The sequence below is a fragment of the Macaca thibetana genome, chromosome 17 (genome assembly GCF_024542745.1).
Source record: "Macaca thibetana thibetana isolate TM-01 chromosome 17, ASM2454274v1, whole genome shotgun sequence".
Lineage (NCBI taxonomy): Eukaryota > Metazoa > Chordata > Mammalia > Primates > Cercopithecidae > Macaca > Macaca thibetana.
In genome coordinates this window covers 26,838,067-26,865,097 of record NC_065594.1, presented here as the reverse complement: position 1 = coordinate 26,865,097, position 27,031 = coordinate 26,838,067, and the positions used below count along the sequence as shown (strand labels likewise).

The 27,031-nt window shown below is 34.8% G+C and overlaps 2 protein-coding genes across 4 annotated transcripts in view; one reads left to right on the top strand and one right to left on the bottom strand.

Annotated features, from left to right (window-relative positions):
- Positions 1-27,031, top strand: part of MED4 (mediator complex subunit 4) — a 1,135,161-nt gene that overhangs the window by 838,303 nt on the left and 269,827 nt on the right. The window lies entirely within an intron of this gene.
- RB1 (RB transcriptional corepressor 1) overlaps positions 1-27,031 on the bottom strand; it is a 175,546-nt gene that overhangs the window by 115,024 nt on the left and 33,491 nt on the right. For all 3 annotated transcript variants that reach the window (XM_050766265.1, XM_050766262.1, XM_050766263.1), the window contains 5 exons: positions 17,841-17,956; positions 15,340-15,459; positions 12,536-12,574; positions 11,389-11,456; positions 44-154 (listed from right to left, as the gene is read on the bottom strand). In XM_050766265.1, coding sequence (XP_050622222.1) covers positions 44-154; positions 11,389-11,456; positions 12,536-12,574; positions 15,340-15,459; positions 17,841-17,956 — 454 coding nt within the window. The remainder of the gene's footprint in view (positions 1-43; positions 155-11,388; positions 11,457-12,535; positions 12,575-15,339; positions 15,460-17,840; positions 17,957-27,031) is intronic.

The window sequence follows — 27,031 nt, the reverse complement described above, 5'->3', positions numbered from 1 at the left end:
CTGCCGAATGAGAAAGTAAAAGGGGCATAAATTAAATACTTACTATATGGTTCTTTGAGCAACACAGGAGGTGAGAGTTTAATAAAATAGTCAAGGACACATAGCATTAACTGAAATGAAATCACCAGATCATCTTCCATTTGTAATACTTCCCCTGAAAAAAAAAATTTTACATTTTTAAAGAAAGTTAGAGATTCAGATCTCTGTATCAGAGAAAATTGCAGGGTAGAGTATATCCATAAATTCATTCCTTCAACTATGAGCATGGTAAAGATTTTCTTTCTTTTTTTTGCAAAAAGAAATCTGTTTTAAAAGGTATAAAATATATAAAATAGAAATATATAAAGTTATGGAGTTATAAATCAAGTGTTAAGTCTACTATGAGAATTTTACATTTAAGTATTTCTATAATAATTCTGTATGTCTAAAATCATTATAAATTTTGCTTTTTAAAATTTATTTGGGCTGGGTGTGGTGGCTCACGCCTGTAATCCCAGCACTTTGGGAGGCCGAGATGGGCGGATCACTAGGTCAGGAGATCGAGACCATCCTGGCTAACACAGTGAAACCCCGTCTCTACTAAAAATACAAAAAATTAGCCAGGCGTGGTGGTGGGCACCTGTAGTCCCAGCTACTCCAGAGGCTGAGGCAGGAGAATGGCGTGAACCTGGGAGGCAGAGCTTGCAGTGAGCCAAGATCGCGCCACTGCACTCCAGCCTGGGCAACAGAGCGAGACTCCATCTCAAAAAAAAAAAAAAAAAATTTATAATTCTAATTTTATAAATATTTTCTTTATGTTTGTATAATAAATATTTTATTTATAATATAATTAGAATTAAAATATTTAATTCCAATTTTATAAAGTATTATATTTATTATATAAAATCACTAAGTTTATTAGAATTTATTCTAATTCCAATTATTCGATTTATTCTCACTATCTAAAAATTTAAAATAATTATTTTATTTATAAAATTATGATTTTATTCCAATTATTTATATCTAAACCTTATATATTTTTAATTTCAACCCCTCTAAAATCTTATAATAAAACCATTAAGAGATAACAAAATTAGTATATAAATTTAAAGTCATCTATAAAATAATTGTTCACCATAAAATCTTTAAAGTTATTAGAATATATACACAACTAGATGGCTGTGAGAAAAATAAATGCATGTAACAGATACCCAAGAAAACAAATAGTGTAGCTACATAAAATATACAAATCATGATAAAACACACACTATTACATAGTATTTTATTTTACATTTTATTTTACATGATAACTATCACAAATTTGCTTATGGCTCCATGTTATACATTATTTTTAAAAGAGAAGTTCAGTTTGATTCACTTGCTATCTTCTGAGTATCTGACTGCTAAACCAGTAAAAATCTCAACAAAAACTGGAAGTGCAGAAACTTTGTGAGAAAACAGATAACCTTGCATTTTTATAGGTTTTCTAGATATAATGGTATGGTGCAAAACATATGTTTGCAATATATTCACAAATAAGTTATTTCAAAACACCATAGTGGTAAAGAACGACATCATGGATTTCTAGGTAAAAACGGTTAAATGAAGTCAGATGAAAGAATCTCTCTCAAGTACATTCTTTTGCTTTCATTTTATTAGGTATTAAAGTGCTGGTACCAATACCAAATGAGAGACTGAGAGAGACTAACTCAAAGGGTATCCTCATCTTTTGCTCTCTGACTTGGAGGGAGAAACTGCTGCTGAGAAAAGGGTAAAATGGAGGAAGTAAACAACTATAGCTTATTTTTTTTTTGACAGCATAGAGACTCTAGCATACTGTGTTGAACTGGGGACAATTTGAATCCCAAAACAATTCGCTATAGAAAAAAGATAAAACTGCCACTAGAAGTGTTTTGTTATAAAGTTCATTCTAACAAAAACTCAGAACAACAACCGCTTGTATGATTACAGTTGAATTATCTACTTTCTCCCTTACCTCCTGACTAAAAGTAGATATAATAAAAATGCCTGCTGCCATACCATAGCTCTTTGGGGAACATAAACAAGTCACAGATTAAGTGCAGAGTGAAGGGATATTCACTCACATTAAATCAGAGAAAACAGAATGCCAAGTCAGGGTTACACACATACAGTCCCAGCAATATGAGGGAGAAAAGCACAGTGATTATTAAACATAGAAAATCAAAAAAGAATCACAACATAAGAAGGGGGAAAAAATCAGACAGAGAACCCAACCTGAAAGATAATCTCAAAGAAGAAAATGCCCTGAGTTCCTGCACTAAGAACTTAACAAGCTGAGGCTGATTTGAGTGATAACTCCAGTTCTCCCACATGGGTCAGTCTAGTGGTCAATTAAACTCTCTCTACTGCAATGCCACAATCTTCGTGGATTGATTTTGTCTGTGCAGCCAGCAGGACAAACCCATTGGGGGAATACACTTTCCCTTTACATTCCTTATCACAAATGTAGTTAAGTATTTCTGTGATTGTTCATTTAATGTCTATCTCCCTTACTTGACTATAAGTTCTATCTGAGCAGGGACCATATATTTCTTCCACCACTTTATCCTAGCACCTAGTATCATGCTTGAGACATTGTAAATTCTAATAAATAACTGTTGAATCAATAAATAAATGGTAATATTGAAGCTTCTCCTAATCATCATCTTACCCTCTCTGATGCACAACCATGACCTTTAGTCACCTGTAATGTACTATATGAAATGTAAACGTGCCTCTGAGATAAGAGGGTAGCATCACCATCACCATCTCATAGCTTTTACGTGGCAGCCATCACTAAGTGTACCCCTCCCTGCAGAGACCTGATGCTAACCTACAGTCCTTCTTAACACAATGGGCCAGAAAGCCACTAGCAATTGATCTGGGTTACCGGGAGAGTTAAAATCCACTTGCTATTCTCAATATATTTGTTTGGTGATCCAAATACATATTATTGAATAATTCAGTCTATTATAAATCCAATTCAATAAAAATGTATCATAAAAAGGAACTTAATGAACAAATTATATAAAAGCAAGGAACTAGACAAGCTAAGAAAAAAGCTGAGGACCAAATAACACCATTACAAAAATAGTTAAGCTCAAAATGGAAAAAATGCTTGAGATAAAAACAGCCAATACTTAAGAAAAAGATTTTAAAATTCAGAATAATATGAGAGAAGACAATAAATAGGGAGAACAAAAGCAATCCAACATAAGAAAATGTTCCCAAAATACAATGGTATAGAACAACCTAGCTGAATAGAATATTTTTAAATAGAGTATGTTAAGATTTTCTAAAATGAACAGCAGAACCTTCAGTTTAAAAAAGGATACGGTGCTCAAAAAAAAAAAAGCTACTACAGAATAACATAATCAAGAAATATTATCCTGGTTAAGGTATTAAACCTCAAAGTTTAAAAAAAATTCTTTAGGAAGTAAATGAGGAGGGGAATTAAGCTAGTCTGTTTTCTTAACAGCAATGTTCAATGCCAGAAAATATTGTCCTTAGGAAAACAAAATATGACACAAGAATAGAATACATGACAAAGCTGTCCTTCAAGTATAAAAGCTATAGACATGACTCATAAACATGTCAAACATAAAGGACATGGAACCAAAAAGCATATTTTTAAAAACTTCTTGATGGTAAAATACAGCCCAGCTAAGAGACGAATAAAAATAAAGAACTGAGAAATGGAAAAACTATAACATAGGAGTTACGATAACCTTAGAATCCATTTAAACACAGAACTGAGACTAACCAAGTACAATAATTATAATGACAAAATAGAATTTAAATGTTATAATACTTGATAACGTCATAACAATAAAACGTACTAATCTGAAAATGGAGAGGGGGAAGCAACAGGTAGAGTGAGGATAGTAACCTTCTTCAAAGCAGATTAATGTATATTGCTTTAAATAAAAACACAAACAAAGACCTCTTAATTTTTTCATAATCTTAGAGAAATATTTTTTGAAATAATATCACTTAAAGTGACAAAATATTTATCTAAATTTAAGCAATTCCTTCCATTTCTCTTTATTTTCTTCTGTAAAGTTTCAGTGAAATTAATTTTTATATTTTGAAGGTAGCACTATAATATGAACCTAGTTTTAGAAAATTATATTCGTGAATGCACTCAACTACCCATCTTTTTAATCAAAATGTATATATGAAGGTATATCTGGAATGACAATTACATAATTTTTTAAATTTTAATTTTTGTAGGTATATAATACATATATTTATGGGGTATGTGAGATGTTTTGATACAGGCATGCAATGTGAAATAATCACATTATGGAGAATGGGATATCCATCTCCTCAAGCATTTATCCTTTGAGTTACAAACAATCCAATTACACTCTTTAAGTTATTTTAAAATGTACAATTAAGGTATTATTGACTAAAGTCACCCTGTTGTGCTATCAAACAGGTCTTATTCATTTTTTCTATGTTTTTGGACCCATTAACCATCCTCACCTCCCCCAAATCCGCCCCCCGCCCCCGCCATTCCCATCCTTCTACTCCCTAGGTCCATGAGTTCAGATTTGAGTTTTAGATCTTACAAATAAATGAGAATATATGTTTGTCTTTCTGTACCCGGCTTATTTCATTTAACATAAATGATCTCCAGGTCCATCCATGTTGTCGCAAATGACTAGACCTCATTCTTTTTTATGACTGAATAGTACCCCATTGTGTATATGTATCATATTTTCTTTATCAATTCATCTGTTGATGGACACTTAAGTTGCTTCCAAATCTTAGCTATCGTAAACAGTGCTGCAACAAACATAGGAGTGCAGATATCTCTTTGATATACTGACTTCCTTTTGTTGGCTATATACCTGGCAGTGGGATTGTTGGATAATATGGCAGCTCAATTTTTAATTTTTTTGAGAAACCTCCAAACTGTTCTCTATAGTAGTTGTACTAATTTACATTCCCACCAACAGTGTACAGGGGTTCTCTTTTCTCCACATCCTAGCCAGCATTTGTTATTGCCTGTCTTTTGAATATCAGCCATTTTAACTGCAGTGAGATAGATATCTCATTGTAGTTTTGATGTGCATTTCTCTGATGATCACTGATGTTGAGCACCCTTTCGTATACCTGTTCGTCATTTGTATGTCTTCTTTTGAGAAATGTGTATTCAAATCTTTTGCCAATTTTTTGGTCAGATTATTAGATTTTTTCCCATAGAGTTGTTTGAGTTCCTTACATATTCTGGTTATTAATTACTTGTCAGAGGGGTAGTTTGCAAATATTTTTTCCCACAGAATGTGGGTTGTCTCTTCACTTCATTCATTGTATCCTTTGCTATGCAGAAGCTTTTTAACTTGATGTGATCTCATTTGTCCATTTTTGCTTTGGTTGCCTGTCTGTGAGGTATCTCTCAAGAAATTTTTGCCCAGACCAATGTCCTGGAGATTTTCCCCAATGTTTTATTATAGTAGTTTCATATTTTGAGGTCTTAGATTTAAGTCCTTAATCATTTTGATTTGATTTTTGTATATGGTGACAGATAGGGGTCTAGTTTCATTATTCTGCATATGGATATCCAGTTTTCCCAGCACCATTTATTGAAGAGACTGTCTTTTCCCCAGACTATGTTCTTGGTCACTGTCAAAAATGAGTTCACTGTAAGTGTCTGGATTTGTTTCTGGGCTCTCTATTCTGCTCCATTGGTCTATGTGTCTGCTTTTATGCCAGTACCATGCTGTTTTAGTTACTATAGCTCTGTAGTATAATTTGAAGTCAAGCAATGTCATCTTTTTGCTTAGGATAGCTTTTGCTATTCTGGGTCTTTTGTAGTTCCATACAAATTTTAGGACTATTTTTTTCTGTTTCTGTGAAGAATGTCATTGGTATTTTGATAGGAATTGCATTGAATCTATAGATTGCTTTGGGTAGTATGGACATTTTAACAATATTAATTCTTCCAATCCATGAACAACATAAAATATTTTTCCATTTTTTTGGTGTGCTCTTCAATTTCTTTCATCAGTATTCTATGGTTTTTATTATAGAGATCTTTCACTTCTGTGGTTAATTCCTAGGCATTTTATTTTATGTGTAGCTATTGTAAATAGGATTACTTTTAAAATTTCTTTTTCACATTATTCACTGTTGGCATACAGAAACACTACTGATTTTCATATGTTGATTTTCTATCCTTTAACTTTACTGAACTTGTTTATTAGTTATAATAGTTTTCTTGTGGAGTCTTTAGGTTCTTCCAAATATAAGATTGTATCATCTGCAAACAAGGATAACTTGACTTCTTCCTTTCCAATCTGGATTCCCTTTATATCTTTTGTCTGACTACTCTATCTAGGACTTCCAGTACTACGCTGAATAACAGTGGTGACAGTGGACATCCTTGTCATGTTCTAGATCTTAGAGGAAAGGCTTTCAGTTTTTCCCCATTAAGTATTATACTAGCTGTGGGTCTGTTATATATGGCTTTTATTATGTTAAGGTATGTTCCTTCTATCCTCAGTTTTTTTCGGGTTTTGATCATGAAGGGATGCTGAATTTTATCAAATGCTTTTTCAGCATCAGTTGAAAGGATCATATGATTTTTGTCCTTCATTCTGTTGATATGACATACCACATTGATTTGTGTATGTTGAACCATCCTTGCATTGCAGGGATAAATCCCACTTGGATATAATGAATGATCTATCTAATGTATTATTGAATTCAGTTTGCTAGTGTTTTGTTGAAGATTTATGTATCAATATTCCTCAGAAATACTGGCCTGTAGTTTTCTTTTTGTAGTGTGTCTTTATCTGGTTTTGGTAATACAGGGTATTACCAGGGTAATACAGGCCTTATAGAATGAGTTTGGAAGTATTTCTTCCTACTCTATTTTTCAGAATACTCTAAGTAGGATTGATATTAGTTTTTCTTTAAATGTTTGGTACAATTCAGCGGTGAAGCCATCAGGTCCCGGGCTTTTCTTTACTAGGAGACTTTTTATGGCTTCAATCTCATTACTTGTTATTGTTCTGTTCAGGTTTTGGATTTCTTCCTGGTTGAATCTTGGTAAGTTGTACATGTCTAGAAATTTGCCCATTTCTTCTATATTTTCCGGTTTATTGGCATATAGTTCCTTATAGAAGCCACTAATGACTTCTATAATTTTAGTTTCTGCAGTATCAGTTGTAATATCTCCTTTTTCATTTCTGGTTTTATTTGTATCTTCTCTCTTTTTCCCTTAGTTAATCTAGCTAAAGGCTTGTCAATTTTGTTTAACTTTTAAATAAAAACACTTTGTTTCATTGATCTTTTGCAATTTTTTTTCATTGCAATTTCATTTATTTCTGCTCTGATCTTTCTTTTCTTCTACTAATTTGGGGTTTGATTTGCTCTTATTTTTATACTTCTTTAAGATGCAATGTTAGATTGTTTGAGTTTTTCCTCTTTTTTCACCTATAACTAACCCACAGCCAACATCATACTGAATGGGCAGAAGCTTGAAGCATTCCCTTTGAAAACTGGCACAAGACAAGTGTGCCCTTTTTCACTGCTCCTATTCAACAAAGTATTGGAAGTCCTAACCAGAGCACTCAGGTTAGAGAAAGAAATAAAGGGCATCAAAATAGGAAGAGAGGGAGTCAAACTATCTCTGTGGCAGATGACATGATTCTATATCTAGAAAACCCTATAGACTTAGAGCCCAAAAGCTCCTTCAGCTGATCAACAACTTCAGTAAAGTTTCAGGATACAAAATCAACGTATAAAAATCACTAGTATTTCTATACACCAACAAGAGCAAACCTGAGAGCCAAATCAGAAAGGCAATCCCATTAAAAATTGCCACAAAAAGAATACATAGGAATACAACTAACCAGGGCGGTGAAAGCTCTCTACAACAAGAATTTCAAAACACTGCTCAAAGAAATCAGAGATGACACAAACACATGGAAAAACATCCCATGCCCACAGATAGGAAGAATCAATATCATTAAAATGGCCACACTGCCCCCAAAAATTTACAGATTCAATGCTATTCCTATCAAACTACCAATGACATTCTTCACAGACATAGAAAAAACTATTTTAAAATTCCAATGGAACCAAAAAAGAGCCCGAATAGCCAAGGCAATTCTAAGCAAAAAGAACAAAGCTGGAGGCATCACATTATCCAACTTCAAACTATACTACAGGGCTACAGTAACCAAAACAGCATGTTACTGGTACAAAAACAGGCACAGGCACATTTTTTTCAGAATAGTGTAGACCAATGGAACAGAATAGAGCACCCAGAAATAAGGCTGCACACCTAGGACCAGCTGATCTATTTGACAAAGCTGATAAAAACAAGCAATGGGGAAAAGACTCTCATTTCAACAACTGGTGCTAGCATAAGTGGCTAGCCATATGCAGAAGATTGAAGCTGGACATTCCTTACACCATGTACAAAAATCAACTCAAGATGAATTAAATATGGCCAGGTGTGGTGCCTCATGCCTGTAATCCCAGCACTTTGGGAGGCTGAGGATCATGGATCACCTGAGGTCAGGAGTTCAAGACCAGCCTGGCCAACATAGTAAAACCCCATCCCTAGTAAAAATACAAAAATTAGCCGGGCATGGTGGTGCACACCTGTAGTCCCAGTTACTCAGGAGGCTGAGGCAAGATAATCACTTAAACCCGGGAGGCAGAGGTTGCAGTGAGCCAAGATTTTGCCACTGCACTCCAGCCTGGGCAACAGAGTGAGACTCTGTCTCAAAAAAAAAACAAAAAGGATAGATCCTGGACATAGGAATGGGCAAAGACTTCATGATAAAGACACCAAAAGTAATCACAACAAAATCAAAAATTGACAAGTGGGATCAAATTAAACTCAAGAGCTTCTGCACAGCAAAAGAAACAATCAACAGAGTAAACAAACTACAGAATGGGAGGAAAATTGTGCAAACTATGCATCTGACAAAGGTCTAATATCCAGCATCTATAAGGAACTTAGACAAATTTACAAGAGAAAAAAACAAACCCCATTAAAAAGTGGGCGAGGCACATGAAGAGACACTTTTCAAAAGAAGACGTAGATGCAGACAATAAGCATATGAAAAAAAGCTCCATATCACTGATCATTAGAGAAATGTAAATCAAAACCACAATGAGATACCATCTCACACCCGTTAGAATGGCTATTACTAAAAAGTCAAAAAATGACAGATAGTAGTGAGGTTGCAAAGAAAAGAGAACACTTATACACTGTTGGTGGGAGTGTAAATTAGTTCACACATTGTAGAAAGCAGTCTGATGATTCCACAAAGAGCTAAAAGCAGAACTACCCTTGGATCCAGCAATCCTGTTACTGGGTACATACCCGAAGGAATATAAATCATTCTACCATAAAGACACAAGCATGTAAATGTTCACTCCAGCACTATCCACAATAGCAAAGACATGGAATCAACCTAAATGCTCATCAATGACAGACTGGATAAAGAAAATGTGGTACATAAACACCATGGAATACTATGCAGCCCATAAAAAAGAATGAGATCCTGTCTTTCACAGGAACATGGATGGAGCTGGAGGCTATTATCCTTAGCAAACTAATGCAGGAACAAAAAACTAAATACTGCATGACCTCACTTATAAGTGGGAGCTAAATGATGAAAACTTAAGAACACAAAGAAGGAAACAACAGACACTGGGGTCTACTTGAAGGTGGAAGGTGGGAGGAGGGAGAGGAACAGAAAAGATAACTATTGGATACTGGGCTTAATTCCTGGGTGAAGAAATAAGCGGTACAACAGACCCCTGTGACACAAGTTTACCTATGTAACAAACCATCACATGTACCCCCAAATCTGAAATAAAATTTTTTTTAAAAAAAGAAGTTTTCCTCTTTGTGATGTAGGCACTTACAGCTATAAACTTCCCTCTTTGTACTGCTTTTACTGTATCCCATAGGTTTTGGTTATAAGTTTCCCTTATCATTTGTTTCAAAAATTTTTTTAATTTCCCTCTTAATTTCTTCATTGACCCATGGTCATTCAGGAGCATGTTGTTTAATTTCCATGTGTCTGTACAGTTTCCAAAATACCTTGTTATTAATTTCTAGTTTTATTCTATTGTGATCAGAAAATATGCTTGATATTATTTCATGCTTTTTTAATGTTTTAAGCCTAACACATGGTCTATCCTTGAGAATGAGTAATATGCAGAGGAGAAGAATGTATATTCTTGGATGAAATGGTCTATAAATATCTATTAGATTCATATGGTCTATATAATGCAGATTAAGTCTGATGTTTCTTTGTTGCTTTTCTGTCTGGAAGATCTGTTCAATGCTGAAAGTGGGGTGTTGAAGTCTCCAGCTATTTCTATTGTATTGGGGCCTGTGTGTCTCTTCAGCTCTAATAATATTTGCTTTATATATCTGGGTGTTCCAGTATTCGTTGCATAAATATTTAACACTGTTATATCCTCTTGCTGAATTGACCCCTTTATCATTATATAATGACCTTCTTTGTCCTTAAAGTTTTTGAAATCTTTGTCTGATACAAGTATAGTGACCCCTGCTCTTATTTTGGTTTCTGTGGGCATGGAATATATTTTTCCATCCCTTTGTTTTCAGTTGGCGTGTATCTTTATAGGCAAAGTGTGTTTCTTGTAGGATACAGATCAAATGGGTCTTGTTTTTCTTAACTGGAGACTTTAGTCCGTTTACGCTCAATGTTATTATTGATAAGTAAGGACTTACTCATGCCATTTTGTTATTTGTTTTCTGGTAGTTTTGTGGTCTTCTCTTCCTTCTTTCTTTCCTTTCTGTCTTCCTTTAGTGAAGTTAATTTTATCTGGTGATATGCTTTGGTTTCTTGCTTTTTATTTTTCATGTCTACATTGTATGTTTTTTGGTTTGAGGTTACTATGAGGCTTGCAACTACTATCTCATAACCCATTATTTTAACTGATAACAAGTTAACACTGTTTGCATAAACAAACAAAAATAATAAAAACTCTATACTTTAACTGCATCCCAATTATGTAATTTTAATGCCAATTATTCCTGGGTGGATTTTAGGTAATTTTTCTTTGTGCTTTCCTGACCAAAATTATTTTATTTGAATTATTTTTCATGAGCAAATATCATTTTTATGAAAACAGTAACATCATTATTTAAAAAAAAAGAAAGGAAGGAAAGATGGAATATTAGAAACATAAATGAAATAAAGCACTTCCAAGGTTGTTTCTAGTACCAGAATTAAAAGAACTTGCTAACAGTTAATAAGCCATGTAGAGAATGAGAGAGGAGTACATTACTCAATAAAAATTGGGGAATTCAGTCCAAAGGAATGCCAATTTAATCATTACATTTGAAATATTAGCATTTAATAAATATAATGAACTTACCTTTAGCTAATAAAAATGTGATCCAAGAAACTTTTAGCACCAATGTAGAATTTATTTCAGTAGATATCCTATTAAACAAATAGAAAGCAGAAAAAAACAGGAAAAATATATCACTGAAAGAAAGTTTTCCAGATATACTTTTTCATTGTTTCTTGTTGTGCATTTAAAAAAAAAATGACCTTAGTTAAATGCATAATAGAATGCAGTCCATTTTAAGTGCATAATTTACACCTGAATTTATCTCTATTCATTTAATGTTTCTATATCTTATAATTCTAAGATATGATATTTAGCCTACAGAACAGTATACATTCTTGACCATGAGAAGCTGCAAAAAAAAAATTAAGAAAAAAAGTATATATTTTGAGAGAAAAATTTTGTAAAAGAAATACTGAATATTTCAATTCTAATATAAAAATATATAAAAGACATAGTATGCTATAATATACTTTGTTTCAAATTACCTTAATATTTTTTGCTCTTTTTTTCTGATTAATTATCAACACTGAGCAGAAAAATGAAGGTTTGGATGACTTTAGTTTGCCAATTTAACACTTTGCCTCAATAATCTTTCCATAGACATTCACTTGTTGGAATTAATAGATTGATATCAATTAATCAGTAAATATACAATTTCCCTTTATATTAATAATCTTCAATACTACTCCAATGGGGCAGAAAATCTCATGTACTACTCATTCCATTTCCAAGAAAAAACTCTGGAGCTCTATATTGGCATACTGTTAGAGCATGCATTATACATTTAAAATAATCATTTGGAAATTGTAATACAGATTTTTACATTTATTCTTACACAGAAATTATGCTGATTCTTAGTTAATAAAGTGCCTTTAACAGACCCTCAATAAAGATTTAGTCAAGGAATTTGCATTTTTCTCAGAGTTGGTGATATGTTGCCCTGAATCAATTCCACCTTATTAGTTCTTCCTTGTAGTACAAGGCATGTATTTTATATTATTTTCTTTGTGAGAAGATAAATAATCTACACAGGACTTAAATCTATGGGCTTCATTTATGAAGTAGCCTGCTATAATCGATCAAACTAACCCTAACTATCAAGATTGAGATTATTCCAGAAAAATCTTTTTTTTTTAAAGAGAAAAATAACGTTCTCTGAACTACTTACGAACTGCTGGGTTGTGTCAAATATATAAGTTCACATGTCCTGAAAAGAAAAATATTATGATTTTTTAACATTTTTTCATAGTTTAGAAGTCATAGTAGTTTTCTCATGCTTTATTCATCTTTTAAGAACTATACATTTTAAAAACAAAAAATGTACAGCATTACAAAACAAAGTTCAAGTAGATTTTCCCAATTTATGACATCTCACATCACTGTAATATCTAATTACAGTGACTGAACTCCCTATGTTCATTTGTAACACTGTAGTTGGTTAGAATCCTAGATCAGGTCATAAAAACCTATTTAACTGCTAGTCATATACATTCATATAGCCCACTCTGAAATAAACAGGCTTTGGTATCACAGTTAATCCTCTCAATTACTCTTCAAAAAAAAAAAGGTAAAAATAAGATAGGAAAAACCCTGCTGATCCACCTAAGGTTAGTAAAGTTTACTCTAAATTATCTCATATGATTTGTCAATAAAAATTTTAAGTCCCTTTTACAAAGTCCTGAGTGGTCTTTTGAGGCCAAATCCGACTGTTACTCCCTAGTTTAAAATCATTCAAGGAGTTTCCACTGCCTGCAGGGCAAAGTCCAAGATTACTACCAATCTGATCCCTTCCTACCTTTCAGTCATTAGCAATATCAAAGTACATCCTGATATTACTGCTTTGGCTTTGTACACATGCTAATCTCTAAGATGCTTGCTCCCAGTTCCCACTGATTTTGCTTGGTGAATTTCTGTTTTTCTTGTAAACCCTATTCCAACATTGCCTTCTATGGTTTTTTTCTCTGACCAAAATCACGACTATAGTTACCCTTCACCCTTAAACATATACAATGTAATGTTTTGTCCGCTATGTAATTTCTGCTTCTTACAACAGAAACAAATATCCAAGCAGATTCCTTATCCCATACAGCAGAGCAAACAACTTGGAAGCATCCAGTCAAAATTACCATAGCAGGAAAAAAAAAATCAGACCTGTACCCCAAATCACTCCTACCAACGAGTCCCCAAATTCTATATCTAGAAAAAAAAAAAAAAACCCTGATGATTATAGATCTTGAAGTACTTATATGTACAGAATACTCATTAAAGTTGGCTTAAAGAAGTTTTTGCTTGCTTTGTTTACTAGAGAGGTAATACATCCTCCTTACAAATGTAGGTTACTCATATAAAACTTGGGTTAACATTTTGGTAAACTTCTCTCCAGTCATTTCCATTCTATGCATTAGTGGTCTAGGTTCCTTCCTTACACACAGTTATAATCAGAGTATATCCTGCTTCGTTTGTTTAACATTAGAAGCACTTTCCAATATTGCCATTATTCTTTATCACATTTTATTTTATATTTATAACATTTTATGTTTAGATACGTTTAATATTTATTGCTTAACTTCAGTTGTGAATACACAGTTGTTTCCAGTTTTTCAGGGGTCTAAATAATATTGTGACCAAAAAAAATCTCTAAAGCAACGTTGTATTTAGGATTATATTAAAATAAGCTACCAGATATGAATTAAAAGGTCATAAACAAGTTTAAAGAATAGAAAAAAATGTAGAAAGTCACAATTAGGTAAATTTTAAAAGCAAAACACACACACACACACACACACACACACACAAACACATAATATTCTACTCAGTGTGAAACAATACCCAAAGGAAAGAAACATTCTAAAACACGAAAAGTGATTCTCTCCACCGTTGACATTTTGGTCGATTCATATTTTATTTATGTCTTTCTGTGTTTTCAAAGTAGTCTATAATTAGTTCATGTTTGTTATGCAAATTATTTAGATAATTTATCTCCATTAATAATTTAAAATTCCCCTTTTTCCTGTGCAAAAAGCTTCTATTCTCATCAAGAAAAGACTAAAAAAAAAAAAAAAAAAAAAAAAAAAAAGATGGCCAATGCTACCATATTACAATTAAAACCAGGGGCAAGAAAAGACATTCCTTCAAAAGCCCTAGGCCTTTGAGTTTTTTCTCTATTTTTTCTCATCCTCCACCACAGTTGTCAAGCTTTAGTGATCAAAAAAGAAAAAGGGGGAGAAAAATAGAGGCATCCTCCTAAGGAGATGCTTCTTTCCACCTCTATCTCCATCCTCATTCTCTCCAGAATACGGACATGCCTCTTTTACCCTTCTCCCTTTACCATGCTATTACAAATTGCTTATTTAGCTAACACAGTAACTTTCATATTCTCTTAACCGCAAATGGAATGAGCCTCAAAGCAAACATGATAACAGACATATGCCAAATTAAGGGCTGAAACATTTAGGGTAGGAGACTACAGTTTTGATGAAAAGTATAGAAAAAACTTAACCTAAGCATATTCATTATGCTCCTACTTGAACTGTAATGGAAAAAGTCTTCTAAGCCACCATTGGGAGTACAAATCGTTACTTCATAATATAGGTCACATACACCTTCCATTGCCAGTGTTTTCTCATTCCAAAATAAATAACACTATTAGGAAGAAGTTTAAATTTATGTCATCATTCTATTCAGAACTAGAAGTTTTCTGGCAGAGAAGGCTACAATGGGAGATAAGCTTAAAGTTTTTGAAAACAAATGGAAGACATGAAAGGACAATAAAACGGTTAATTTTGCAGGAAGCATTCAGAATGCATATTACTGGATAAATACAAAAGCTAAGAATTAATAAGCTCACATGAAAAGGGACAAGTTTAAGAAGTAATACTAACTTTACTAAACGTGTTAAATAATTCCCAGAATCTAATAATGAACAATGACATAAAAAATCAGAGTATAACCCTAATAAAATGTTTACTTTACCTTTCCAATTTGCTGAAGAGTGCAAACAATACATCATACTTCTTCAATAGTCTTGACATAGCATTATCAACTTTGGTACTAGTATCAATTTCCTTTAGTAAGTTAAAGAATTTATGGACACTACAAAGGAAAGAATAGAAAAAAGTAAATCAGTAACCTTAAAATTTTGTTATTTTGTTTTCAAATCATAGATATTTCAATTCAAAAGATTATTAGCTCTACATCAAATCACTACTATATCCTTTGGAAGGAATTACTTATTGCAAAAACAATTAGCCTTCAACTTACACCTCTATTATCTATATACCTATGCTTATATCTATTTATCATTGAGAATATAAGAAAACAAAGGGTCATGAAGAGATATGTGTATATTTATTCTGTATCTGTCTATATGTTTTAAAAAACATGAGTTCACATCCATTTATCCAATTCCAATATAAAACCATATGCTTCATTTTAGTGTTTCCCTTTCTATATTTGTAACTCTTCTTTGACAGTGGGAAACCTGGAACCCATTCATCCTGTTTACTTACTCATTTAATCAATCCCCCTGTAAGTAACCATCTTCCACCTCCAAAGCCACCCCTCCCCCATGTGGACACTTTTCTGTTCTTCTCAGAACCGACTCCTAGTTTTGGACTTACCCCACCCCTTAGCATAGACACTTCCTCACCATGATAGGGCTCCGACTCCCCACAGTAGGCTGCCCTCCTCACCTCCCTTGTGCTCTGACTCCCTGCACCGGCTGCCTGCACACCCTGCTTAGTCTCTGACACTGCACACCAAGCAGCCACATCGGGTTGCCCCCACATAAAGGATGCCCTCCTCACCCTACTTTGACTCTAACATCCTGCTCTGAGCCCTGTGGCACCCTCCTGTCAGAGATGCACACCAAAAAGCATACTTTATTTGCCCCACCAATGATTTTAGAATTGAATTGTTTTTAGAAAAGCAAAGTTGATTTAAAAAATTTAAGCAGTTTAAATAATAACTTTAAATCATCCTTTGTTACTGTTTTCCATAAAAATTAACCTATTTGAAACATCAATATACACATTTTCCAACAGGATATTAAAGATAGCAATCATCAACTACATCTCACATGCTAATTTCTAATCATGAAGTTTGTATAAGGAATTATACCAAAGCAGCTAACTGAACCAAAAGATAGTCACCTGACCCATCCATAGGCTGTCCAGCAACCAATGAGTTATAGCCCTCACTCAAAAAAATGGGCTGGACCAATCAGACACTTATCGTAAGAACTGGGGAAATAAAAGCTTCAGCTAATCAGCAGGGGAACCAAAAGGTTATTAAAGTTCCCATGATACAGAAAGGAATGGGGAAGCCAGGACAAGCTATGTGAAAAAGCAAATAAAGAAAGAGTAGAAATGACAAAGAATAGAAGATCAGAATGTTGATTAGAAGAGAAAAGAGAAAGGAACAAATGTGCAGATATATCCAGAGAAAAAGAAATAAGCCTCAGAATAGCATTTATTAAAGAACTACTCTCAGTTCCAGTTTTTTTCAGGTATATGGGAATTCCTGTCCTGAGATTACCATGAAAACTAAATTGTTACAACAAAGCGTTTTTTCTAGGGGAAACTTAAGGGAAGAAAACAAGGAAGGGAGAGAAGCAGTGAGTGCCTGTGGTGTTGCAGGTATTGACTCTACGAACTATTTATGTTATTTCTATTATTTTGTATATTTATGAATAAGCAAGGCCTTTGTTTTTATTTAGATATAGCAAAAAAAAAGTATTTCAAAAATGCAACAATTCAATCTATCTCATTTAAATAAAATATCAATTATGTTTAATTCTAGATGTCTTTGTTCAAGGAGAAACATAATTACCTATTTGGTAAAAATATATACTGTTGCATTTTTGTAAATATGTTGCAAAGAAAATGACTGGAAGTCCTGGATACTTTCTGAAGATAAAGTTCATACATTATTGAAAACACATTAATAAGCTCTTCTTATGAGGCTTATAAACTCAATAACAAACACCTATTAAGTAATTACTGGCTCAAGTATTGTAGCATGTTCAAATCAATATATAATCTGAAAAAATGCATTTAACTATAATATTCTCTATGTTAAAACAATCTTAGGCTTTAATAAACCTTACCTAAATTCCTTTAAGATAAACTCAAACTACTTATATAAAGATTTTAATGTAAAACAAGCCTATTTACAAATCCTTGCTTTTCTGTTCACTTTATTAACAGCCACAATGAAGAAAGCTTACACATGAATAGTGAGAGACACAACGAAAATTTTTCCAGGACACAAACTGCTACATCTTAAAGAAATACAGCATAAATACACTTTCATAACAGCTCCATGAGAGAACGGCAGTTCACTATTTGGCCCAAGTTCTTTACGTTTTACTTGATTTTAGCATTTCTCACTAATTCACTAAAGTCTATTAAAAGGAAAGTCCAGAATTAGTTTCCTTTTATGGCAGAGGCTTATATTTATACAAGAAACTTTACCTGATTTCTATGTTTTTCTGTAGCTCAGTAAAAGTGAATGGCATCTCATCTAGGTCAACTGCTGCAATAAAGATACATATTCCCCACAGTTCTTTTTTCTTTTGAATATAACCTCCCTGGGAACAAAAAATAAAGATCAAATATTTCATTAAATAATTCACACACTGGATACTGCGTTAAAACTGTATTATAACTGATTTTTTCTTATTCAGCATACAAAATAAATGTTTGCAATATTGTATATTTGTAACACATCCTTCTGATGGCATATATTTGAAAGGATTTCATTTCACACTAATTACAAACATTCGAATTTTATATTATAAGGCAAAAAAGTACTAGAAAGATCAAAAAATTAAATAAGTTACTGTGGAAACTTTAGGGGTCAACTCCTCAAAATAGTTTCATTTTTCAATAATCCAATGTCATCGAAGCCAAATTAAGAGATTTAGAGTCCATAACATATAATTTGTTTGAAAAAAACAAGCCCACATTCTTTTTGTTTGTTTGTTTGTTTGAGACGGAGTCTCGCTCAGTAGCCCAGGCTGGAGTGCGGTGGCGCGAATTCGGCTCACTGCACGCTCCGCCTCCCGGGTTCACGCCATTCTCCTGCCGCAGCCTCCCGAGTAGCTGGGACTACAGACGCCCACCTCCACGCCTGGCTAATTTTTTGCATTTTTAGTAGAGATGGGGTTTCACCCTGTTAGCCAGGATGGTCTCCATCTCCTGACCTCATGATCTGCCCGCCTCGGCCTCCCAAAGTGCTGGGATTACAGGCGTGAGCCACCACCCCCGGCCAACAAGCCCACATTCTTATTTGCTTATTCTTTCCTTGCTCTATTCATTCATTCCTTTTATCAATTTATTTATTCAAGTATTTTTTAACCTTGTATTTCATGTTTCAGTTCCTTAACTGCCTTCTTTGTAAAATCAAAATAATAATATGTACCCCATTTTGTAAGAATTAAATGAAATTATATTTATATAGCCTTTGGCATAGTATACAGTATACAGTCAGTTCTTAATGATTGACAGCTATCATTATCACTAGAGTACTTTTTCATTATTTTTAGAGCATGTTTTTCCCCACAATATATACCACTCTTAAATATTACATTTTATGGGTAAAATTTGGATTATATTAAGTTGGAAACAAAAGAAATGTCAAATTAATGTTCATTAAATAGTTGGAACTATTTACTTACTCTTAACTGGAGATTACAATAGAGCTAAAAAGCATGTAATATGATTTTACATCATTTTGAAATATCAATTATATAAAAGTTTTGGGATAAGTCAGTTGTTCTGGATTACCAAATTTTACAGGTAATTAAATGTTTACCACCATCCAACTCTAAACTTTTTCTTAATTTTAGCTACTTGGGATGTAAATATTTTACAACTTAAATTACAATTATACACCACTAGAATAGTTAAAATGTAAAAGACTGACAATATTAGGGGACAGCAAGCATGTAGTGCAATGGAACACTTAAACACCACTGGTGAAAATGTAAAATGGCACAATCATTTTGGAAAACAAATTTGGAAGTTCTTATAAACTTAAATATGCACTTTCCATAACACTTAGCAATTCTACTCCCAGATATTCATACCCAAGAGAAATGAAAACATTATATGTGAATGTCCATAGCAGCTTCAGTCATAATGGCCAAAAACTACAAAAACCCAAATATCAAAAAAAAAGAAGTGCATGGATAAATAAATTGGGATCTATCCCTACAATGGAATGTTATTTGACAATCAAAAGGAAATGTCCTAATATATATAACAACATAGATAAATCTCAAAATTATTCCACTGAGAAAAAGCCAGACTCAAAAGGATGCACTGCATAATTCCTTTCATATGAAATTCTAGAAAAGGCAAAATCAATCTTTAAAGTCAAAAAGTAGATCAGTAGTTGCCTGCAGAACAGAGGGTGGAGGTGTTGGGAAATGACTACAGAGGGGAATGAAAGAACTTTCCGGAGTGATCCAAAAGTTCTATATCTTAATGGTGGTGATTATATGAGTGAATATGTCTGTTAAAATGTATTGAACTGTGCACTTAAAATTGGCATATTTTGTGTATGTAAATTATACCTCAATAAATCTGATTTTGCAACTATGTTACACACTTACTATTTCTGAAACTGAAGATGCAAAGTATATACTGCTTCATGGTTTTGATGACTAATTAAGAATATATATTTTAATAAAATGAACAAAAATCAACTTCTGCATTTGTGTTTATGTTAATATGGTCAATTTCTTGGGAACTAATAAGACGTCAAAGGTTGTTTGTCTCTTTAATAAATAACCCCAACTACCATAGTCTTTAAATTTTTATGCTTATTTCTTACCATTTTGGTTTGCTTCTTTGCAGTCAGGCAATAACTGCTCTCAATATATGTACTTTCATCAATTCCAGCCTTTTTTTTTCTCTCTCTCTCTCTTTTAAAGATTAAAACATGAAGTGAAAGTTGCTAAAATTTAGTATGTTGTTTATTCATTTTCTTAAAACAGCAAATTTTATTAGGACATTTAGTAGCCAAAACAATTAAATACAGGATCATCTGATATGACAAAATGCATAAGTGAAATGTTCTACAAGTAGGTTCTGATTTTTAAGGACCTGAAGAACATTCCTATGAGCAAAATGTGACCTTTATTTCAGATGCAGCTTGTGTTTTTACTTCCTTAAGAAGTATATTTCAAGGAACAGAAGTTTTTAATTTTGATTAAGCTCAATTTATTCATTTTTTTCTTTTATGGTTATGTTTTCAGTGGTAGGTATCTATGAAATCTTTGCCTAACCCAAGCTCATTAAGACTTTCTCCTATGTCATCTTCTAGAAGTTTAGGTCTATGCTTCATTTCTGGTTAGTTTTTATAAATGGTGTGAGGTAAGGATTGAAGTTCATTTTCTGCATTTGGATACCCAATTGTTCCAGCATTATTTGTTCAGAAGAATATCCTTCCTCCAATACCCTTTGCATCTCTGTAGAAAATGAACTTACAATAATATATATATGTGGGTCTACTTCTGGATTATCTGTTCTGTTCCATTGATTTACTTGTCCTTTTTCACCAATATCATAACGTCTTCATTACTGTAGTTTTATATATTTTGTTTGTATTTAGTTGAGTTTGATTCAAAATTTTTCAATCTAAAAAAGTCACTGGATTCACCTCTCATCATACAGATTAAAAATTAAAGACTAGAAGATGGCCGAATAGGAACAGCTCCAGTCTACAACTCCCAGCATGAGTGACGCAGAAGATGGGTGATTTCTGCACTTCCAACTGGGGTACCGGGTTCATCCCACTGGGGCTTGTCAGTGGGTGCAGGACAGTGGGTGCAGCCCACTGAGTGTGAGCTGAAGCAAACAGAGGCATCGCCTCATCTGGGAAGCACAAGGGGTCAGGGAATTCCCATTCCTAGCCAAGGAAAGCTGTGACAGACAGCACCTGGAAAATCAGGTCACTCCCACCCTAATATTGTGCTTTTCCAACAGTCTTAGCAAACGGCACACCAGGAGATTATATCCTGTGCCTGGCTCAGAGGGTCTCATGCCCACAGAGCCTCACTCATTGCTAGCACAGCAGTCTGAGATCAAACTGCAAGGCAGCAGTGAGACTGAGGGAAGGGCGCCTGCCATTGCTGAGGCTTGAGTAGGTAAATAAAGCAGCCTGGAAGCTCGAACTGGGTGGAGCCCACCACATCTCAAGGAGGCCTGCCCACCTCTATAGACTCCACCTCTGGGGGCTGGGCATAGCCAAACAAAAGGCAGCAGAAACCTCTGCAAATTTAAATGTCCCAGTCTGACAGCTTTCAAGAGAGTAGCGGTTCTCCCAGCATGGAGTTTGAGATCTAAGAACGGACAGATTGCCTCCTCAAATGGGTCCCTGACCCCCAAGTAGCCTAACTGGGAGACATCCCCCAGTAGGGGCAGACTGACACCCCACATGGCCAGGTATCCCTCTCAGACGAAGCTTCCAGAGGAATGATTAGGCAGCAACATCTGCTGTTCAGCAATATTTGCTGTTCTGCAGCCTCCACTGATGATACCCAGGCAAATAGGGTCTGGAGTGGACCTCTAGCAAACTCCAACAGACCTGCAGCAGAGGGTCCTGAGTCTTAGAAGGAAAACTAACACACAGAAAGGACAGCCACACCAAAACTCCATCTGTATGTCACCATCATCAAAGACCAAAGGTATATAAAACCACAAAGGTGGGGAAAAAACAGAGCAGAAGAGCTGAAAGTTGTAAAAATCAGAATGCCTCTCCGCCTCCAAAGGAATGCAGCTCCTCACCAGCAACGGAACAAAGCTGGATAGAGAATGACTTTGTCGAGTTGAGAGCAGAAGGTTTCAGACGATCAAACTTCTCCTAGCTAAAGGAGGAAGTTTCAACCCATCTCAAAGAAGCTAAAAACTTTGAAAAATGATTTGATGAATGGCTAACTAGAATAATCAGTGTAAAGAAGTCTTTAAATGACCTGATGGAGCTGAAAAACATGGCACAAGAACTACGTGACAAATGGCACCAGCTTCAGTAGCCGATATGATCAAGTGGAAGAAAGGTTATCAGTGATTGAGGATCAAATGAATGAAATGAAGCAAGAAGAGAAGTTTAGAGAAAAAAGAGTAAAAAGAAACAAACAAAGCCTCCAAGAAATATAGGACTATGTGAAAACACCAAATCTACATCTGACTGGTGTACCTGAAAGTGACAGAGAGAATGGAACCAAGTTAGAAAACACTCTGCAGGATAACATCCAGGAGAACTTCCCCAACCTAGAAAGGCAGGCCAACATTCAAATTAAGGAAATATCAAAAATGCCACAAAGATACTCCTCAGGAAGAGCCACTCCAAGACACATAATTGTCAGATTCACTAAAGTTGAAATGAAGGAAAAAATGTTAAGGGCAGCCAGAGAGAAAGGTTGGGTTACACACAAAGGGAAGCCCATCAGACTAACAGCAGATCTCTCAGCAGAAACTCTCCAAGCCAGAAGAGAGTGGGGGCCAATATTCAACATTCTTAAAGAAAAGAATTTTCAACTCAGAATTTCATAGCCAACCAAACTAAGCTTCATAAGTGAAGGAGAAATAAAATCCTTTACAGACAAGCAAATGCTGAGAGATTTTGTCACCACCAGGCCTGCCCTACAAGAGCTCCTGAAGGAAGCACCAAACATGGAAAGGAACAACTGGTAACAGCCACTGCAAAAACATGCCAAACTGTAAAGACCATCGAAGCTAGGAAGAAACTGCATCAACTAACGAGCAAAATAACCAGCTAACATCATAATGACAGGATCAAATTCACACACAACAATATTAACCTTAAAAGTAAATGGGCTAAATGCTCCAGTTAAAAGACACAGACTGGCAAATTGGATAAAGAGTCAAGACCCATCAGTGTGCTGTATTCAGGAGACCCATCTCAGGTGCAGAGACACACATAGGCTCAAAATAAAGGGATGGAGAAACATCTACCAAGCAAATGGAAAACAAAAAAGGCAGGGGTTGCAATCCTAGTCTCTGATAAAACAGACTTTAAACCAACAAATATCAAAAGAGACAAAGAAGACCATTACATAATGGTAAAGGGATCAATTCAACAAGAAGAGCTAACTATCCTAAATATATATGCACCCAATACGGGAGTACCCAGATTCATAAAGCAAGTCCTTAGAGACCTGCAGAGAGACTTAGACTCACACACAACAATAATGGGAGATTTTAACACCCCACTGTCAATATCAGACAGATCAATGAGACAGAAAGTTAAAAAGGATATCCAGGAATTGAACTCAGCTCTGCACCAAGTGGACCTAATAGACATCTACAGAATTCTCCACCCTAAATCAACAGAATATACATTCTTCTCAGCACCACATCGCACTTATTCCAAAATTGACCACATACTTGGAAGTAAAGCACTCTTCAGCAAATGTGAAAGAACAGAAATCACAACAAACTCTCAGACCAGAGTGCAATCAAATTAGAATTCAGGATTAAGAAACTCACTCAAAACCACACAACTACATGGAAACTGAACAACCTGCTCCTGAATGACTACTGGGTACATAACGAAATGAAGGGAGAAATAAAGATGTTCTTTGAAACCAATGAGAACAAAGACACAACATACCAGAATCTCTGGGACACATTTAAAGCAGTGTGTACAGGGAAATTTATAGCACCAAATGCCCCCAAGAGAAAGCAGGAAAGATCTAAAATTTACACCCTAACATCACAATTAAAAGAACTAGAGAAGCAAGAGCAAACACATTGAAAAGCTAGCAGAAGGCAAGAAATAACTAAGATCAGAGCAGAACTGAAGGAGATAGAGACACAAAAAAACCCCTTCAAAAAAAATAAATGAATCCAGGAGCTGGTTTTTTGAAAAGATCAACAAAATTGATAGACCGCTAGCAAGACTAATAAAGAAGAAAAGAAAGAAGAATCAAATAGATGCAATAAAAAATGATAAAGGGGATATCACAACCAATCCCACAGAAATACAAACTACCATCAGAGAATACTATAAGCACCTCTATGCAAATAAACTAGAAAATCTAGAAGAAATGGATAAATTGCTGGACACATACACCCTCCTAAGACTAAACCAGGAAGAAATTGAATCCCTGAATAGACCAGTAACAGGCTCTGAAATTGAGGCAATAATTAATAGCTTACCAACCACAAAAAGTCCAGGACCAGACGGATTCACAGCTGAATTCTACCAGAGGTAAAAGGAGGAGCTGGTACCATTCCTTCTAAAATTATTCCAATCAATAGAAAAAGAGGGAATCCTCCCTAACTCATTTTATGAGGCCAGCATCATCCTGATACCAAAGCCTGGCAGAGACACAACAAAAAAAGAGAATTTTAGACCAATATCCCTGATGAACATCGATGTAAAAATCCTCAATAAAATACTGGCAAACCGAATCCAGCAGCACATTAAAAAGTTTATCCACCATGACCAAGTGGGCTTCATCCCTGGGATGCAAGGCTGGTTCAACACACGCAAATCAATGAACATAATCCAGCATATAAACAGAACCAAAGACAAAAACCACATGATTATCTTAATAGATGCAGAAAAGGCCTTTGACAAAATTCAACAGCCCTTCATGCTAAAAACTCTCAATAAATTCGGTATTGATTGGATGTATCTCAAAATAATAAGAGCTATTTGTGACAAACCCACAGCCAATATCATACTGAATGGGCAAAAACTGGAAGCATTCCCTTTGAAAACTGGCACAAGACAGGGATGCCCTCTCTCACCACTCCTATTCAACATAGTATTGGAAGTTCTGGCCAGGGCAATCAGGCAGGAGAAAGAAATAAAGGGTATTCAATCAGGAAAAGAGGAAGTCAAATTGTTCCTGTTTGCAGATGACATGATTGTATATTTAGAAAACCCCATTGTCTCAACCCAAAATCTCCTTAAGCTGATAAGTAACTTCAGCAAAGTCTCAGGATACAAAATCAATGTGCAAAAATCACAAGCATTCTTATACACCAATAACAGACAAACAGAGAACCAAATCATGAGTGAACTCCCATTCACAATTGCTTCAAAGAGGATAAAATACCTAGGAATCCATTTTACAAGGGATGTGAAGGACTTCTTCAAGGAGAACTACAAACTCAATGAAATAAAAGAGGACACAAACAAATGGAAGAACATTCCATGCTCATGGATAGAAAGAATCAATATCATGAAAATGGTCATACTGACCAAGGTAATTTATAGATTCAATGCCATCCCCATTAAGCTACCAATCACTTTCTTCACAGAATTGGAAAAAACTGCTTTAAAGTTCATATGGAACCACAAAAGAACCCACATTGCCAAGACAATCCTAAGCCAAAAGAACAAAGCTGGAGGCATCATGCTACCTGATTTCAAACTATACTGCAAGGCTACAGTAACCAAAACAGCATGGTACTGGTACCAAAACAGAGATACAGACCAATGGAACAGAACAGAGCCCTCAGAAATAATACCACACATCTACGACCATCTGATCTTTGACAAACCTGACAGAAACAAGAAATGGGGAAAGGATTCCCTATTTAATAAATGGTGCTGGGAAAACTGGCTAGTCATATGTAGAAAGCTGAAACTGGATCCCTTCCTTAAACCTTATACAAAAATTAATTCAAGATGAATTAAAGACTTAAATTTTAGACCTAAAACCATAAAAACTCTAGAACAAAACCTAGGCAATATCATTCAGGACATAGGCATGGGCAAGGACTTCATAACTAAAACACCAAAAGCAATGGCAACAAAAGCCAAAATTGACAAATGGGATCTAATGAAACTAAAGAGCTTCTGCACAGCAAAAGAAACTACCATCAGAGTGAACAGGCAACCTACAGAATGGGAGAAAAATTTTGCAATCTACTCATCTGACAAAGGGCTAATATCCAGAATCTACAAAGAACTCAAACAAATTTACAAGAAAAAAACAAACAATCCCATCAAAAAGTGGGCAAAGGATATGAATAGACACTTTTCAAAAGAAGACATTAATGCAGCCAACAGACACATGAAAAAATGCTCATCATCACTGGCCATCAGAGAAATGCAAATCAAAACCACAATGAGATACCATCTCACACCAGTTAGAATGGCAATCATTAAAAAGTACAGAAACAACATATGCTGGAGAGGATGTGAAGAAATAGGAACACTTTTACACCAGTGCTGGGAATGTAAGCTAGTTCAACCATTGTGGAAGACAGGGTGGCGATTCCTCAAGGTTGTAGAACTAGAAATACCATTTGACCCAGCCATCCCATTACTGGGTATATACCCAAAGGATTATAAATCATACTGCTATAAAGACACATGCACACATATGTTTATTGCAGCACTATTCCCAATAGCAAAGACTTGGAACCAACCCAAATGTCCATCAATGATAGACTGGATTAAGAAAATGTGGCACATACACACCACAGAATACTATGCAGCCATAAAAAAGGATGAGTTCATGTCCTTTGTAGGGACGTGGATGAAGCTGGAACCCATCATTCTCAGCAAACTGTCACAAGGACAAAAAACCAAACACTGCATGTTCTCACTCATAGGTGAGAATTGAACAATGAGAACACTTGGACATAGGAAGGGGAACATCACATACCGGGGCCTG